At 44.6% G+C, this 19,632-nt stretch overlaps 1 protein-coding gene across 1 annotated transcript in view; it reads left to right on the top strand.

The window, feature by feature from the left end:
• Positions 1-19,632, top strand: part of CWH43 (cell wall biogenesis 43 C-terminal homolog) — a 546,701-nt gene that overhangs the window by 351,672 nt on the left and 175,397 nt on the right. The window contains exon 11 of the mRNA XM_085642112.1: positions 17,626-17,761. Coding sequence (XP_085498238.1) covers positions 17,626-17,761 — 136 coding nt within the window. The remainder of the gene's footprint in view (positions 1-17,625; positions 17,762-19,632) is intronic.

The raw sequence follows: 19,632 nt of genomic DNA, 5'->3' as shown, positions 1-19,632 counted from the left end.
GCAGGAGAAAGGAAGAAGACCCATGGCTGGGCGAGTAGCAATACTACTGTGCTGCTCATGCCACAGCGGTCAACTCCCCCAACCCAAAGGGCATATGTTGGTATTAAAACAATCTGTAGCGTGTCTTTAACACCGTCTTCCACTCATCCCCTTGTCTTACCCTGACTAATTGAAATGCCCCTTTCACATCCAGTTTTGTAAACACTTTAGCCTTTTTCATTTGCTCAAGAAGCACTGGGATGAGGAGAAGCAGATATTTGTTTGTAGTTGTTATTTTCTTTATGGCTCTGTAATCGCTACGCAGCCAAAATTCCCCATTGACTTTGGAAACAAAAAATAGTTGCAACGCTGCAGAAGAGTGAGACAGATGAATGAACCCATTATATAAGTATTTGTTTGGATGCTCACGGAGATATCTATTCTGTCAAAGCATATACCCGACATTTGGGTGCTTCTCTCCCAGGCATTAGATCACTGTGGCAATGGTATTGCTGATAAGGAGGCAAGGTGTCAGCCTTTTGCTCAATGAACACCTCCAGATATTTGTGATAGTAGGCAGGCAATACTGTCTCTTTTTCAGCTGCTGTTGCTATAGTATGCCTATGAATTAGAGGTGAAACTTGGAACAAGTCATTATCACTGGTGGATTGGTAACCGCTCAGAATAGAAGATGGAATCAAAAACAGTTGTGTAGGTAGTCCAGTTTATAGTGGGGTTGTGACTTCACAAGCAAGGTAATCCCAATGTAAAGCCATGATCAGGGGCCTCAATGGCATTAAATTGAATGGTTTCCATATGTGGTCTGAAAAAAACAACCTAAGGTCTACCGTATTGTGAGTTATGGGACCAGATGATAAGGGGGTCCCATCTACCACCACTACTGCTTTTAAGTAAACCTTTTTTCTTAAGGTGATTTTCAATTTCTCCATCATACGGGTAGCAGTAACATTCCCTGTGGCTCCTGAGTCCATAGTTAGAAGAGTATGGGTTATCAGGAAACATGGTTGCATTAACTTCCTGGGAACCTGGAGGTGTTTTTCAGGTTTCGCAGTCACTACCGTAGATAATGAAGGGATTTCACAAATCTTGCTCAAGACATCCTCTTCCTTTTGTCTGTAACTGCCCTGAATTGGGTTTTTCTTTGAGGTTCCCGTCTGTCTTAGGTCTTATGGGACACAATATATACCAAGACCGTTTTTTCTGCGAGACTCTTTTCTTCATGTGTAAGGAAGGCTCTGAAACTCCCTATCTCCATAGGTTCACTACTGGTTTCCATAATAGCAACAACAGGAGTTGTGCTATTGTTGTCTCGATAAAATTAACCAGGAGGTCATTCACCCAAAGTGGTTTCCCCATGCTGATACAACAGAAGGGACTGAAGTAGAAAGATTCGAAAATCCACTTCTTCAGGATTTTTTTAAACTTATCCAGAGTAATACAAGACCTAAGTGAGTCAGGCAGAGAGATCCACAATTTGGGTCTGAGGTAAGAAAAGGAGTGACAACTTTGTATCGCCCTGCTTAACTTAGGGACAGCCACAAAGTTCAGATTGCTAGAGCGTAGAGACCTATTGTGATGATATGGCAACCCCAGTAAGCTAGGGTAGAGTGGTCCAGAATAAGACAGGGATTTAAACATATTTCATAATGCCTTAAATCTGACTCGCTTGTCAATTGTGAGCCAATCTATGTAACGAAGAAGAGGAGAGACTGAAGAATTCTTAGGAAGATGATATAGCAGTGGAGCCAAAGCAAACACAAAGAGATGATGGACGGAGCACTGAAACTTTCAGACACTCACACCCAGTCACAGATCTGGATTGAATCCATCCTCGTTTTTTAGCTCACTTCGCCATCCCAGTTCAGACACAGCTATATGCAAATCAGTCTTGACCCTGTGCCTCATGGGAACAGTCCAGCCCGAACCACCAAGCCATGTCTTCCCTGGTCTGGAAAAAAGCATCCTGGGACCGGTTTCGGGCTAACAGCCCTCATCAGCCGGGTTAGCTTGAATCCAGTGGCAAAGTGAGCAATAGATCCACACCTGGGCATACCCTGCCAATTTAGGGCGAACAAAGCAAACACAAGGTGATGATGGACGGGGCGCTGAAACTTTTCAGACAGTCACCCCCAGTCACAGATCTGGGTGGAATCCATCATCGTTGTTTAGCTCACTTTGCCACCCCAGTTCAGACACAGCTATATGCAAATCAGTCTTGACCCTGTGCCTCATGGGAACAGTCCAGTCCGAACTGCCAAGCCATGTCTTCCCTGGACTGGAAACAAGCTCTCCTGGGACCGTTTCGGGCTAACAGTCCTCATCAGCCAGGCTAGCTTGAATCCAGTGGCAAAGTGAGCAAGGGACCCACGTCTGGGCATATCCTGTCAACTTAGGGCGAATAAAGCAAACACAAGGAGATGATGGACAGAGCGCTGAAACTTTTCAGACACTCACCCCCAGTCACAGAACTGGGTTGAATCCATCATCGAACTTTAGTTCACTTTGCCACCGTAGTTCAGATCAGCTATATGCAAATCAGTCTTGACCCTGTGCCTCATGGGTTCAGTCCAGCCCGAACTGCCAATTCATGTCTTCCCTGAACCGGAAACAAGCATCCTGGGACCGGTAGGTGTGGAGCCGCCGCATTCTGAGTGACTTGTAGTCACCTAATTGCGGTTTACGATGCACCCAAACAAAGGATGTTGCCATAATCAAACCTAGAAATGATCAGTACTGGTGCCACCTTTCGTTGGGCTGATGCTCCCTGCCTGCGTTGGTCACCCAAATAACTACATACTTACCCAAGTTTTTCTTGAAAACGTTTGTGCTATATTAGTTGAAGTTGCCAATGCTTGTTTGCAGTTAAGTAAAAAGTGCATATTTTACTGTACTTTGTAAAATCTGTATCTCCAGAACCCTCTGGTGGATCTATTTCATTTTGGTGTCAAAAAATATTTACAAATACTATCAATTTTTATAAATTGGTGTCTGATATCTTGGGTGTCTCATATAATTGTGTCTGCTATTGTTTTGATGCTGTTTAAATGCATTACACTTGTTCCTTTGTGTATGCCTGATTGCTCAGAGCCACAGCTACTCAGGATAGAGTTAAGGGGTTTGCGAACGAAACCTACTGGTCCAAAAGGGGTTGGGAAGTGTATTACACGGTGAGGTTGCACCACCACACCATATTGTACACACCATTTTTAAACAACTCAAAATTGGGTGGCTCTGTAATATGTTTTCAAATCGAGTAATGTCAGCCCTCCTTAATATCTGGTTAGGCAAAAAGTTTTATAAGACACCCTTGACCGGCCACCATTTCAGACGTATTGGAGCAGGGGTTTTAACCTCAGCAAAGAAGTCCCATGGTACGGGATGGGTAGAACCTGGAAGAGGTGAAAGAACCTGGAAGAGGTATGAAATCTTGGGGAGAATGGTAATTTTAACAGAGTTTATTCAGCGAATCCAAAAGGTTGAGGAACCCTGCCATCTATTTAACTCTCCCTTTATGGTAGCTAGAGCCGTGCGGAAGTTAGGCTTATAGAGACCTCCAATGTCTACTGTAATTGTCACCTCTAAATACTGAATTGATTTTGTGGGCCAACGTAGCTGTGTGTAGTGTTGGAGAGCCACCTTCTCTGCTCATGTCAGAGTAAGATTGATTATCTCAGATTTGATCACATTGACTTTAAAGCCAGAGGCCTTTTCATAGATAGTCAAAAGATTTTGCAAGCCTGGGAGGGGCACTTTGGTGTTCTTTAGTACCACTAGAATATCTTCTTCAAATAGCATTATTGTATGTGAGTCCTGTCCAAATTGGAGACCTTTGAGGTCTCTGTCTTTAAGGATCATTCTGGGTAGTGGGTCTATGGAGATGGCAAATATTAGAGGTGAAAGGGTGCATGCCTGGTGTCTACCTCAGTGGAAGGTGAGGAAAGCAGACAGCGCTCCACTGAGCTTATGGGCTATAGTAACCTGGTTGAGCCATTGCAATAAATGGTCTGTAGGAGGGACGTGATTTAGGGTCTTTTCCCTGCTTATTAATTAGGAATATGGGTGTTACCCCCGTGCAATGAGTTGAAAAGTTGGGGGAGGTGTGGGGTCAGGAGGTGAATGGAGGTTTTATAAAAACCTTCCTGTGAATCTGTCCAGCCCAGGTGTTTTATTAGTCTTAAGGAAATTCAGGGCTATTTTAGCCTCTTCCTCCGTTATCAGACCATTCAAAAATCCCTTTTGTCAATTGTGGTATTTGGGGGCTGCCTAAATATTTCTCTTGTGTATTGGCTGGCAGTGTGTTTGAGGTGTACAGTGCTGCAAATTGTGAAACGCTAATAGTTTGTGTTCATCTTTAATAGTGGTAACTCCCTTGTAAGCCATAGTTTCTTTGATGTACCCTCTCTCCCTTTTTTTCGCAAAGCTGCTTCACTAAGTACGTGTGAATCTAATTGCACTGTGTGTAGTGCATATTTTTGTAGAGTACGAGAGTGAGTTCCTCACTATTAGCATCCGGGTCCTGAGTTGCCCTTTAAGGGATGTTACCTCACGAAGGAGGCAAGCCGATGGATATCTCATAAATGTCGCTTCTGCTATCTCTAAATTTTGCTTTAGTTGCTCCTTCTGTAGGCATTTAAGTTGTTTAACGTTAACCACAAGGCCAATGCACTTGCCTTAAAAGCAACCCTCTCCTGTATCATTGTTTTCAAAGTAGTGCTGTATTTGCGTGCGGATTAACTCTATCAGGATCAAGGCTCATAGCAAGAAGGAGTACAGTGCCCCCCCAACCCACACATGATAGGTAGGCCCATTCAAGTCAAGCGGTACCAGGGCAAGGTTGGAGAGATAGATTTGGCCAATATTAGAATATGTTGTGATGGGAGCTAGTGGGTTGTGTAGTATGCTGCCCTCATACTCCGGCGCGTGGACCATGTGTCATGTCTTGGCTCGCGCTGCTCTGGCTAGAGCGGTGATGCTGCCTGGGTTATCTGATACGGTTTCGACAGTTGGGGATTGGACTGTGGCGGTTATGCTGTACTGTGCCTCTAGAAGTCGTTACTACAGGTTGTCTACTAATATGTAATTGATTAAGAAGTAAGTCCTATGGTCATGTGAAAAGTAAGTGAAGTCCTGTGAATATCTGTATAGCTCTCGCCAAATATCTCGTAGGCCAATATCTTTAATTAGATATTTTAGCTTTCTAGATAAGTCCCATATGGCGGGTGCTGATGACCTTGTGCTGTGTAAACGGAGTTCCCAAGCTGCATTGAAACCTCCTATGACTATCAAGTTCCTCTCTGCAAAGCTCCCTGTGGAAGAGAAGAGGTAGCATAAGAACCCATGTTGGCCCATATTAGCAGCGTAAGTCGCTGCTATTGTAAGTTTCTACACTTCCAGCAGACCCTTCACCATTATCATTCTTCTCTCTTTATCCCACTTGTTGTCCATTATTGAGAAAGAGAGGCAGTTGCGTAGGAAGGTTGCTACCCTATAATGTTTGACAGATGTGGCTGATCAACGGAAAGCGTGTGGGTAGTTCCTATTTCTGAATTGTGTCTCTTCTGATTTCATAAGATGGTATACTTGAGTAGCTACTATGCCTACCCGTTCATTGTTGGTGTGGTTCCAAATGCTTAGCCTTTTGTTCGGGCATTAATTCCCTTGACATCAAAGGTTAAGACTTTAATCATTTTGAGATAAGTGGACAGGGGTGCTGAGCACTCACTTGCTTCTTCAGGCCGTCCCTGGCCCGGTCTAAGGTCCGACTAGAGTGGGATTCAGTGTGTGGCAGGATTGTGTGGGACCAGTGATTCATAGTGGACGGGATTGGACCTTGGGGTATCCCAAACTGTAACCCTCTCACAAAAGAGAACACTGGAGACAAAAGTAAAATAAATCAACCCTTGTGAGACAACATTGTGGTGTTTGGGTTGTTTCCACCCCAGGTGACAACCCCCGGACCATCTTGTGACCAATGGAGGTGCAGTGCAATTGTAGGCTTCAGTCCTTACCTGGGGAGCCATCTGCCACCCACTCCCAGCTCATGAGGTGCAGAGGGATTTGAAAGGTAGAATTATTTGCAAACATTAAGCGTATACTTTGTGGGTGGCGAAAGTATGTGTGTAGTTGGGGAAGCCCCTGGCTAGCCTGTTGTTTAACGTTAGTTCCTAGCCGAAGGATGCACAGTCATCGACACCTGCAAGGTACATCTCAGATCAGTTTTGTGCCCGTAAATCTCTTTTGAGACCCCCTTGCATATTGTGGGCAAGGTTTGCTTCAATCTTTCCTTTTGGACAGAGGGGGATTACTCCTGTCCCCCTCCCGAGCTGTCGCATGTTCAGAAGGACCATGGAGCTGGACACTCAGAACCTGCGCTTCCTCGGAGAGCTCGGATTTTGGTGGCGTTTGTAATGTTATTCAAAAACACTACCAAATGGGTAGGGCAAGCAATAGCTGATTTTATCCTTTTTGAGTCTCTCTGTGACTGGACTAAATTCGTGCTACCTAACTCAAGTGGCAGGCTAGGGCTATGTCCTAGAAGAGTGTGCACTTAAAGTCATTGAACATAACGTTAACTCAGCCACTAGCTGCTAGTAAGACTTTCTCTTTCATGGAGTAATCATGGAACTTCACTAGAATGTCTCTCTGTCTCTGATTCTCCCCTGAGTGAAGATTTTCCCCATGTGCACTTTAATATTTGCTGGGTCATCCTGGAGAAGGGTGGGAAAAAATGCCTTTGACCTTGAGGAGATTCGAAACCTCTGCTTCCGTCTTAGGCCCTGAATTCTTACGCTCTCTCTCCTGGTACGGTTTTCTGGGCCATGTGGCGAGGTGCAATCCTCTGTCGCCATCAGCCTGGGCATCTCAAAACTCCCACCAGGTCATTAGTTGTTACCTCTAGGTGTCGGGCTCATCCTCCCCAAGCTCCTCGGGAGAAATGTTGCAATAAGCCAGGCCAAGTGAGAGTAAGAGGCTGCCTTATTAGGACAGGTATGCAGTTCTAAAACTCATTAAAACTTTTTACAATTCTTGAAATTCATCACCTCACCAATACAATAAACAAATCCTAACCCCCATCCGTAAACCTCCCCCCATCAATTAAAATCCCCAAACCATTTCTGCCACCTGTCCTAGGCGACAACCTAAAGCCTCAGAACTGCAGACTCCCTAAAAGCAAAAAATTGAAAATAGCCCAAACATTATTGGGAGTGAGGACAGGAAAAAAAAACTATCATCTCACAGGAACACAGCGTTAGAATGACGCAATGCTCGTGCTAAAAAAACACGTGCAAGCACTCTGCTGCCCCCTGCCGGTTCATTTTATTCACTGTTAATCTTGTGGGCGGAGCTGACACAGCATGCTGTGCGCTGCTCCCACACAGCTCATCTAAATACCCCGGGGCCTGCCATTCACTTGACGACCGTTTCCCTTTAGCTGCGCGTGTATGTGCACGACTCCTGCCTCCTCCTACATCACTCGCTGCCTGCTCTTCAGCAGGTGAGTGCACAACCACCTCTGCTTCTGCCGCTCCTACCGGTGCCACTGCCAGCACACTTTCTTCCCCTTGACAATAAGCACTTTGGATTTTCATCTTTTGTTGCAGCAGCGAACATGCGAAGTCTGCCGCCGCAGACTCTTTAGGATGCGGCCTACCGCGCGATATACCTACCCAGGCCTGTGACAGCACCCCAGTCTGTATATGATCTTCCCTGCCCACATCACACAATATCTTAAGTGTTTCTCTAACCACAACCAATGTATCAGCCATGGTAAAATAACTATTTAGTCACAACAAGAAACCTCTTCCACTTGACAGGACCACAGCATCGGAATGACGCAAATGCCCAAGGTGAAACCAATGGCTATCTACACCCTGCCCCCATGCAAAAAGGACCAATGGAAGCTACCCTAGGGCCTGGGCTACACCATCCGCCGAAGTAGCCCTGGCTGGGGTGGACATCCTATGGATGGAGCCTCCAGGAGCTCCCATTCTCTCATACACAGCATCGTGCCAGTGTGGTGTATGTGGTCCAGCATCGGAGCACTTATGTTGTGCGGCCATCTAGCTCCGCGGTTTGGCCACGCCACTACGGCTTGATTTAAAGTGTGTGTGGAGCAAAGTACGTTAGAATCTGTGGAGAGCCTACAGGGCAGATGTCGACAAATTTAGACATTTGCTCCACTGAGTAAAGAAGTAAATTGCTAGTAGGCAGTGTACATCTATGTGCCCAAATGCCTCAAAGCAAACTTTATATGTGCTTACAATTCCCTACCCAAAAATGTATACTGGTCCCAATGTCATTTATCAAAATATTTATCATTTTCCCCTACATTTAAGAGAACATCTATCATCCTCTTCCAATTTGGCTCACGCTCAAAGCAGACAAGCTGTCTTGTTAAGTTGCTGACCTTTGAAACCATCTCAAGGTGCGCCACAGTGTGAAAAGTTTCATGTAATCATGTAAAAAACTATAGTGTGCCATCTGCTCTTGTCTCACATTACCAAAGCAAACAGGTTTTACTTCGTATGGTGCATACACAGACCAATAACATTAACGGTAGATAGGCATACACATACGCAAGCACACAGATATGTTCTACCCGTGCCATGTTTGCATGCTACTTGCGGGCTAGTTGGTGTCGTGTGTGACTGTATGCGTTGCTTGTGTATATGTTCTTTGTGAATGCAGTAAATGTTATACAGGAGAGCAAAAAAATTATTCCTTTGCCAATGTTGTTTTTTATGACTTCAATTCAACTATTTATTTTGCCACTTTTTCTGATTTTCGATTGTTTTTTTGATACAGGATTCTAGCTAAGTGGGAGATGACCATCTCGATCTACTTAGGAATGTAAGAAGTTGCAATTCTTTTAGTAATGGAAAGAAATGATCAGAAAAGCTTGTTCAGTGCCAAAAAGACCATATTAACCCTGGGAAGTCATTCAGGCCTCTGTCGAATGCCTGCAGTCGAGTAGGACCAACACAGATACAGGGCCCATTTACGTACTCTTCAGCACTAATAGGTTACAATAGAAATTGGGGTGCAGCTCCTTCCAAAAATGGATGTAGTCTCCTTTTCAGGACCAAGCATCACAACTACGAAAAGTTAAATGCATAGTTTTTTATTTGCCCCCCCCCCCCCCACCTAAAACAAGTCACTACCATGCAACTTTGAAGAATTCATCAAAATAAATTGGCCAAAGAGAAAAGAAGTGGAAAATTGGTACTCTCCTCTAGGTTTCCCACTTCCTATGGACTCTAGGTCCTAGGGAGACTCCTTTGTAAGAAGTAGGATGCAAGATACTTAACATACTAAGTTGCTTCAACAAGGTATAAGAATGCCCCCCATTAGAGTGCCTGAAAATGGCATAAAACTTGATCTGGGTGAATGGAAGTCACTACTCAACCTTGGCTGAAATTTCCACAACACACAGTAAAGTGTCTGTACAGTACTAACAAATCCATCCCCCTTTCATGTGATGTTTGGGACTGGCATGTCAAAGAATCAAAGCACATTTTCCCCTTTGCAAGAGCATCCTTGCCTGTACCGCCTTATCATGTTTGATGCCTGCTTCCAAACCCATTCCCTTCTCTCTATAGTGAAGTTCAAAAAGTATTTTTGCTAGATCTGTTTGCCATTTCAGTGCTTGGGTTTTCTATCTGCACCTTTTTCTCTTTGTGACCTTGAGATATTTTTCTACAGGCCCCTCCCATACAGGCCCTTGATCAGTGACTTAGAATGGCGAAGCTGTAGTTTACACATTTCCTTAGATAACCTGCACATGTTCTGCTTCAAAGTATTGGGCCTGCGGCATTCAGTTTCCACCAGCCCCTTCCGCATTTCCTTTTTGTGGTATATCAGCTTATCAAGGTCAATATTATCACCCTAAAAGCTCTAATATATCTCTTAACTCACAGGGTTATATGTAATATTCTATAATTCGTTTTATATTGCTGTATGATGTAGTGGCAGTATTATCCTCCTGACTAAAGTGTGGCTCCCAGAAGCTTCCTTCCTTCACCTTTAAACTTTTAAGCTCTGAAACATCCCCTCACTCCATGCACTCCTGCCCAAGATGGGTGATCCTGGTTCCTGGTCATGTGCTCTCTACTACCATGGAGAAAGAGCTACACCTAAGGGTCCTAAGGGTACAATGGCGCCGGTCCAGAGTCTCAGAGCATGAGGTCGTTCAAGGGAAAATTAGGTCAGCGGTAGGGAGAATGGGAGATCACCACCTCGCCGCCTACCCAGCATTCATCACATGCCTCTTGTTTTACAGCCGCAGGCGCTCTATGGTTGTCATACCATCCTGGATAGGCAGTCCTTATAGGCCTACGGCCAGCATTGATCAGATCCATCAATGAACTATTCAGCTTCTCAATGGCCAACAGAATTTCAGATGGAAAGAGATTATCTACCAGCAGATTATCCATAATCAAACCTCAGTTGGATCTCACCAGAACAATCTGAACAGATGGAATATTGGCTCTTTGCCAATTAACCCTAATCCCCTTATCCTTTATGCCCAGGTCTGCTGGCCCTGCAGATTTATTAGGACGTCTATAATCAGGTATATCAAAAAACAGTCCAATGGAGTTGTGATCACTATACTTTTGTCCCTTAACCCCCTGTACCCCAGCAGAAACAAGCAGGCTCAAATCCTCTATGACAAAAATGTAATCGATAACTATACCTAAACCCCATCCCACAAAAGTGTATGTTGCTTAGATAGATTACCCACCATCTCAATTGTATTACTCAGACAACAATTTAAGAGGGCCTATAAGAATGAAACCCCCCTGTAATCAACAGCCTGGACATATAATTAATGATTGTCCGTCACTGCAAATGCATCAAGCAGAGTGGCATTTATACCTATTTTGGCGTTAAACAACCCACCTACTATAGCATGGAAATCATTGGACATACTTGCTAATCTGGGTTTTAGGGTGGACAAAACCGAAAATAAAACGATAATCTAGCAGCCTAGTTCCCAAACAGTGTTGTAAAAATGAGTAAGCAAAGAATTACGCTTATTAAGAAGGATAACCCATACAATTAAAATCCCGTGATGCTTGCATGAAACTTGAACAGCCTTATAAACCTTTGTAATGCAAGTTAAGGTCAACTATACCCCCCAACCGCCTCCCTCCAAGCTGCCCACCCCGGGACATTGATAACAGGACCACAGAAATAGACATAACCATTGCGGATAATATCACCAGAAGTCCATGTTTCCTGCATCATCACTATATCAGATTTAGAGATATATTCAGTCAAATCCTCATCATGGAGCTTGGTTTGATAACCTGCAACATTCCAGCATACAAGATGAAACAAAGAATCTGTCCTAATAGGGGTATACAATGGCACAGATTTTGCGACACAAGTTTCTGAGGTAGAGTCTCCCGACCTACTGGGGATTTAAAAAATAAGTGGTTGTCAATCAGACTACTGTAAGCCCGACAAGGCGGAGAACATATTACTGGTCATGAAAAGTGGCCGTCCGACCTCCTTAACTGAATTAAATGGGGATCACTGAGACCTTGGGTTGTAGATGTTTGTAAAACAAAACCAGTGGTATCAAATGAATGCCATTAGTTGACTGACATTGCTGGTTATTAGAAAAGATCAAATGGTGGGCTAACCCTGGATAACAGCAATTAATGCTGATACAATCCCCTTATAGCTGCTAATCCGAGGAGCCAGTCCATGCTATCAACCTGACGAATAAAAAGTCCTTGTATTCCATAGGATGACAGTCAGAATTCTTGCTTAACCAGAAGCAGACCTTGTTCTTAAGTTGGAGCGAAGACTCCTCAGCAAATGGTGGCAACAATGGTACGTTTGTCAATGCAGCTACATATGGGCAGCAATCCAGTGGCAGATTTAGGTGCGAATGATTCATTTTATGTGAATCAATGCCTGGCCCTTCTTTCTCTGACTTAACGTATGGACCTTCTGCAATCCCAATTAAATTGCCTCTCCTAACTTGAGACATTAATGTAACTTTGGGATCACCTCCTCGGGAAGCAAAATGTATAGCTTTCTTTGGGCCACATGATGGAGTCTACTTCACCCCTGACTGGATAACTGCATCATTTGATGTGTCAGTGGTTGGCACAGGGCTTACCAACCAAGGATCAGCTTTGTGCAGTCTAACCAGATCTACAACCATTGTCTCCAGAGAACTACGCTTTTCCTTCAAAGGAGCTATGCTGGCTTCAATAATCTCTTTAAATTGCTCTAAAAGATGGGCCGAGATGGCTTTAATACTATCATTGGTAATATTGCTGGTGGCCTAATGATGTACGTGAGCTAAGGCATCATTATCAGGGCACATTGCCCCTTTCTTCCTTGTATTACAGACTGTTTTAGACTGACGTTTCCTTTTAGTTGGTGGTCTTTTTTTACTCCTTGTTGGGATGGTTATACCGTTTAAATCTTCCTTTGGCAATAAACAGTCCAGACCCTCTTGGGCTGATCATGGATGCTTGGGTTTGTAGTCCCCCCTTGTCGCAGCAGGCACATTTATTCGAAGTACGCAACCAACTATAACCATGTAATCCTCAAAAAGGTTTATTACATAAAAGGTTCATAATAACATGGCCGCCCAGTATAATTCTATGTATGTCTCTTTCAATAATGCTTTCCAGTTAGCTGTCTCTTCCCTCTCATTGATTCACTTGAAGAGTCGCCTGCCCTTAACATTGGATGAACCCTCTCGTTGACAAGTTTATGACTAAAATGTGTTCTGTCCTCTGCAAATGCGAGACCAAAACCCTGAAAATCTAACAGGCTACAATCTGGTCCTCTCAGATTTCACGCCACTGCTACACTCTGCAAAGTTATGTCACTGCCAGTAACTCAGAACCTCCCAAAGGTGATATCCTTATGCCTGACCTGACAATATAATACCTACTTTCTCACATGCATATCTGTTTCTCAGTCATCTCTTTGCCCCTTTGCAATCTTTTATTCCTCCAAAATCACTACCAATGCACCCCTCTCAATATATTTTTCACCATCACCCCACTTTCATATTCCTCAAACTCTCTCACACCTTCCACTCTTATTCCTTCTCCTCCTCAACAAACACATGCTGGTTTCAATACTCATATCATGACACTCTGGTTTTGCACCTTCCAGTTCCTTCACCCAACAAAGAATTAGGATCTGCCTTGCACCTCTATGCTGTGCATTTTCTCCTGCTTAGATAGCTCCCGTTTCTGCGCCTGTTCTCTGTATTTCAAATGTGTTGTGTTCTGCCCCAACTTAAGAAATGACCCGGAGACTGTTCCTCCTCCCTCGCCCCTCTCTCAGATGCCAGTTCTTTCCAAGATGCTTGAATGCCTTGAGCTCAGCTGTCTCACATCTATCTTGTTGTACAACCATCCTAACAACACCCATTCCTTCTGATCCTCCGTCTATTTCTCAGCACACTGCTAACCCTGCCAGACAAGTAGCATGCAACTGAATTAAAAAGAACAACATATGTGGACAGTAATGGAATCTTGATTAAATGGCTCCGAGTACATGTTTAATGCTGACAGAACTGGTTTTAATGTAATCATGGATTCAGAACAACTTTTCACTAACCTTTGACAGGAACCTACTTCGAAAACCAAATCTGCAACATATAGATAAACCTGTGCGTAACAACATATGCACTTATCAGATTTTGATCACCTATTGTGTTAGCTCAGTGCCTGAATTATGTGCGTCTGAGCTCCACGTCGGTGTTTTACAACAGGCTGTCCATATTTCTGGCTGACCTCCGGTCATTCATACTTAATCCCTTATGTGGCAGATAAACCTAGCAGTTGTACTTGCAGAACGACCAGGGAGGGAGGCGCTTGCACCCCAGTTTGACCAGGTCTTCTAGCGAACTCTCCTAATCACAGATTCTAAATCCACAAGAATATCCCTCCGGTGGGTTAAACTCTGTATTTCAAGTTTCCTCTAGAAATTATAGAGTTCTCAGTAATCTTCAAACTCTAAATGTAGCCCACAGTCTAAAACCCCGGGATCTCCGTGAGCAGCAGTTTTGTGGGGATTTAGCCCTATTCCAGGTGCCGCCGGTGCATGGGATCCAATTGGCTACTGTGGAGGTCTGCTGCATGCGGATGGCATGATCTAGAATGTCAACAAAGCCCCTTATGTTCCTTTGTTTTCATCAGTCTTACTTACCCATACCGGTGCAGGAATGCAGAAGCATGCTCAAGATTTTGGTTTTATGGTTAGAGGTCAGTCCAAACTAAACTTATTTATGGCAACATATCATGTAACCCCCATCATGTCAAAGAATGTTCACTTACAAAGGAAAAGCAAAGCTTTGGCTAAATAGCAAGTGAAATATCTGAAGGATTCCTGCCCCCATCGAGGGGTGCGTGATTAATTTCCTAAAACTGCTACTCCTTGTTTTACCATTGCATACCAAAATCCACAATTATGCTATTCATTATCTAAATCTATTAATTAGATCTATTAATTACATCGGTCTGTTAATTATTGTATTCATTGCCTGACGAACAACCTGACAGACAAGAAGCATTTAATTGAATTTAAAAGAACAACGTATTTGGACAATAATGACATCTTGAATACATGGATCTGTCCTTCAAATGAAGGGGATATATTTTGCTTTTGTGCTATTTAGTTTTAAGCGATAGGAGGTCACTTATGCCATGGAGTAGGCCCTTGGGAAGTGCACAACCAACAGAATTATTCGCTAGCAGGGTATGTTATTGTGGAACCACAAAGGAACCTTCTGTGGCTGAAGCTGCCCCCCTCTGGTGTGTGCTGCCCTGGTGTGCTGCACCCTCCTCCACTCTTCACTTAGCCCCAGTACAAAAGCAAGAACTGTGGAAAATGCATCCACCACCCACGACACAACGCCGATCCAGTTTCCTCTCTCAGAAGCTGCTGTTTGCCGCCTAAATGTGGTCATCCTGACGAGTCTCATACTGGCCGTCCCTGACCCAACCGTGGCCCTCCTCGATGACACCGGCTTCCATGGTGCTGTTCAAAGAACTGGTTATCCTGCCATATTCTGACAGAAAAAATTGGAAGGAGATAGTTTGTTTTTGCTGTGGGATGTGATCCGTTCATTGCGGGCCACCAGACTGCCAGCCCAAGGTCCGAAATCTAAAGCCTAAAAAGAAAATCATTTACACCCTGGGAGGTGTGAGTGAGCACCAGGGACGTTTTCCACAGCAGCCACGTCATGATTGCAGGAGCTCGAAGGAGCGGCCTCCCACCCCCGCCTGTGCTTCTCCTCAAGTGTTGTCCCGTTGACCTGCTTATGTGAAGAGGGGCACAGGACCATCCCTGTGCCAGTTTAATCTGATATCACGTATGCATGAATCACCCCAATGGGGTATCTCGGCGCTGCAGAAAAGCAGTGTAACAGGGCCATTCAGCTGTCTTACAATGCAATGAGATGAAACAAGTTAGTAAAGGGGACATGCAGAAGAAGCTGAGGGAAGTAGGATAAAGGGATGAGTTTGCAGATTAATGTAAATACAGAGGTGCCAAAGGTTGCGGAGGTCAGGGCGCTATCAGCCCTTACCTAGAGGAACAGTTCTAATTTACATTGCTTCTTTTGGTTTTGGCACGTTTTGTATCATGCATTCCACCTTAGTTAATGTTAAATAATCTAATAGAGGGTTATTGGTTCACCTAAGACACTGTCTTGGCCTAGCGGTGAAACTGTGCACTTCCAAGAGCATCTGTCACAGGAGCAGGATGCAACAGAGTGCTGTCAAGTGATGCATTTAGGAGTTCAATTACAACTCAGTCACTGTGTGAAAACGAGGGGAGGGATCCTCCAAATAAATCTGCTTTATAAAGGATTTGGTTTGTGATCTACAGTGCTAGGTAATTCTAATTCAAGCATGGAAAATTGTCCTCGGCCCTTTCCTTGAGTTTGCTTAAAGCAGCTGTAATTGGTCTTGAGAGCTCGAAAGGGGTTGTGGTGTCTTAGGATCTGCACTCTCTCCGCCACGAGAGCCACCTCCCATCTTGCAATATATGTGAAACGAAGGATTATACTATCAAGGGGAAATCTGGAAGGGGAGAGAGGAGGCACAGGCGATGTTCTGGCATGTGATTCACTAACATCACGGTCTTCTATGGTTCTCTTTAGAAAATTTTGGACTGCTAAAGGATAACTAAACTACAGATTAATTGTTTATCCAAACAATCGTATGTAAATTACTCAAAAGCCTGTGCACAGAACTGTGGCTTACCCAGGAAGGAAATAGGAAACACTCTGTCAAGCCCTCCAGCTACCAGATACAACTGGAGAACCCAACAGAATGGTAAAGGTCAGGTAGAGGGCGTCTAATCTTGTCAGTGGGATGCTGAGAGTAGGGGAACGAGAACTTTTCTTTCACAAAGATGGTAACTACAGCAACCCAGAAACAGTGGCAGCTCCTCCGCGGAGGAGCGTCGCCTCACTGCTTTTAAGCAGTGCAAAGTACGAAACATAAAATGATAACTTTGAGTTATTATCATTTTATGTCTCGTACTGCTTTGCGGGCGGGCAGGTGGGCGGAGCTACTCCAGTGGCGGCCAGCATGGCTTGCGGGTGGCAGGACCAGGAAGGGGTTGTCGCAGGGTGTGTCACACGGGAGAGTAGCAGCAGAGGGAGGTGGTGGGGTGCGCAATATAAAAAAAATAAACATACCTTTCCTTAGGGTCCCACGTCTCTGCTCCTGCTCTCGTTGTGGAACAGGAAACACAGCCAGGCCTCACTGACCAATCGCAACGCTGCAATGTAGCATTGTGATTGGTCTGAGCACCGTGGCACGGTGCCTAGCCAGGGGCTGGAGGAGTGGGCAAGTTCTCCATGCAGGCTGTAATGCAGACTGCATGGAGAACACGGAAAGAGCGAATGGCTGGTTTGGGCGGCCCGAGAGGGCCGGCCAAACACTCATTGTTCACTTAGAAGTGGGCAAACCATCCCCCCGTTGCCTTGCCAGAGCAGCCCCGCCCACCCACCTGTCGCAAAGCAGCAACTCAAAGTTAGTATCATTTTATCTTTCATACTTTGCACTGCTTAAAAGAAGTGGGGCGATGCTCCTGTGCCATAGCGGTGGAGCCACCACTGTGCTGCTCTGCTCTGGGAGCAGGGCAAGGGAAGAGGGGTTTGCCTACTCAAGTGCGCAATGAATGTTTGGTCGGCCCTCCCGGGCCACCCAAACCAGTTATGCGCACTTTCCCCCGTTCTCCATGCAGGCTACATTACAGCCTGCTTGGAGAGCATGCCCACCCCTCCAGCCCCTGGCTGAGCGCCGTCTCACAGCACTCAGATTAATCACAACACAGCAATGTGATTGGTCGGGGGAGCCTCGGTGCTTACAAATCACAACGCCAGCTGTGCTTCCTGTTCCAAGACGAGGAGAGCAGGAGCAGAGATGCGGGACCCAGCGGCAAGGTACCATTTTTTTTATATTGCACCCCAGTGCCACTACACCTTTAGCGCCATTGTTAACTATGCTACTGCTTAGACAGTCTAACGTGCTAACAGGTGAAGGTGGAATTGTTATATTTAAAGGTTCACTTAGCATCCACAATGCTGCCTGCATCGCATATTTAATAAATAATTACTTCTTTCAACAGGGGCTGACTTTATTACCATTCTGGAGAGTGATGCATCGAAACCTTACATGGGAAATAATGACCTGACCATGTGGCTGGCAGAAAGGCTGGGCTACTACTCAGATTTTGGCCCAAGCACAAGGGATCACACTTGGGGGTGAGCTGGGACTACTTACCTAATGCCTCTTCTGATGTATAATTTAAAGTTTATTATGTGTCGGTTTAGGATACATTGTGCTTTTTTGAACTACTGCATGTTTTAAAACCAGCTCCGGATAAAACTCCACCTGAACCATCAGGGACCCTTCGAAAGGTCCACGAGCTCTGCAATATACTGCATCAGTAAACATATATGACCTGGCATTGATATGATGCATGTACATGATGAAGTATTTAATGTCATGATCTCATTATGCTCATTTAAAAGGGCCTCCATATGGCTGTCGGGTATCCTGGAGGGTTATGCACTTTTTTGTATCTAGTGTTGAAAGAGGGACATTGCATGCTAGGTTATGGCAGGCTACCTGTTCAAACAATGAATGCTCTCTGCTGTCATAACTAAGCTTGTTATGAGCTAAACAGAGTTTAAAAGGCGAGGAGGAAATATGTTTTCATCGAGGAAACCAGATTAAATATCTTGCTATTTGAACCCCACTATGGGCTCCATTACAGCTAGTGTGGTGAACCTGCATCCGTTTTTTAGCATCCTGAATTACAGATATGCAAGTATCACTCATTTTGGAATGTGGAATTACAGTGTAAATGCAAAAATGAAATCCATTCCACATGAGGAACGTTAACACATAAAACAACTAAATAACACATCCAGGACTAACTAGAAGGTCAGGCAGAGTCATGGGGGAAATATTAGGAGCAGAACAAGGTAAATACGAGACTACACTGGAATATTTGGAGAACTGTGGTAACAGGTACTGGAGACACTACAGGTGTTTGAAGATGGCTTTAGGCAAAAAACACAAAGAGTGAAAAAAGCCTAGCAAGTTTACTTGTCAGCCCAGGTAGTTTCAGCAGAAGGGCAATTCTTAAAGAAGATGAGGGATGTTCTGTCTACTTGGGAAAGAATACTAGGACCTTATTTGCCAATTTGATGGATGGTACTCCGTCCCTGAGGGGGGCAGAAGACATTACCTTCTGCATCCTGATGGACTACCGTTCATCGAACTTACAGGCCGCCTGCTCAGCGATCATCTATCTCCAGGAGTCTCCATCACTACGGTTCTTTTCAATGTACAAAAGGTTTGTTGGACAGTCTCCATAGGTTTTGACGGCCGTTCACCAAACCTTTCAAACACATGAGACAAAAATCAACAAAGAAACCAGGAGGGGATATAGAAAATTTAGATATTAGGATTGTGAGCTGAGAAATCAAAAGCGCAAAGTCATGATCTAGAAAATAATGGCATGGGAAAATGAACAGGAATCCCCTCTGAAAGAAACAAGATTTTGGTGCCAGCTCAGATGATATGTGGATATTCTGAGGGAATGAAGAACAGACACAGAAATCTGAAAAAACAGACAGAGAAGGAGACTGGAAATCTATGATTAAGACCTGCTGTCTGCTCAGCTGACACATAAAAGTCGAGACACAGCAGGAAAGAAGGGATGCAGCATACATTAGCCAAAGGGAGAGGTAGAAAATATAGAAACTGATGGAAATAAACATTGGCAGAGCCAATAGGTCTTGTCTATGCAAGCTATTGCCGTTCTCAATGTCTGAAAGTATCAAAAAGGGCTGGCCCACGTCATAGAGCTTTTTTTTCAACTGCTGTTGGGAAGGTGGGGAGGGAGGCCTCTTGCATGAAGGGGGGATGTAATAAGGAGAGTGTAGATGCCTCCCACCCCTCCCTTCCACCAGCAGGAAAAAAAAGCACTTATGATGACACTAGTGCAACAATGCGGGATCGGGCAGGCAACAACATGGGAGGTTGGGAGGGGGAAGGCAGCAATGTGGGATGGGGCAGGAGAGGGCAAGCAGCAACACGGGACAGTATGGGATGGGGCAAGCAA

Source organism: Triturus cristatus, chromosome 2_2, assembly GCF_964204655.1.
Source record: "Triturus cristatus chromosome 2_2, aTriCri1.1, whole genome shotgun sequence".
In the NCBI taxonomy this organism is placed as follows: domain Eukaryota; kingdom Metazoa; phylum Chordata; class Amphibia; order Caudata; family Salamandridae; genus Triturus; species Triturus cristatus.
This window is presented reverse-complemented; position numbering and strand designations above follow the sequence as displayed.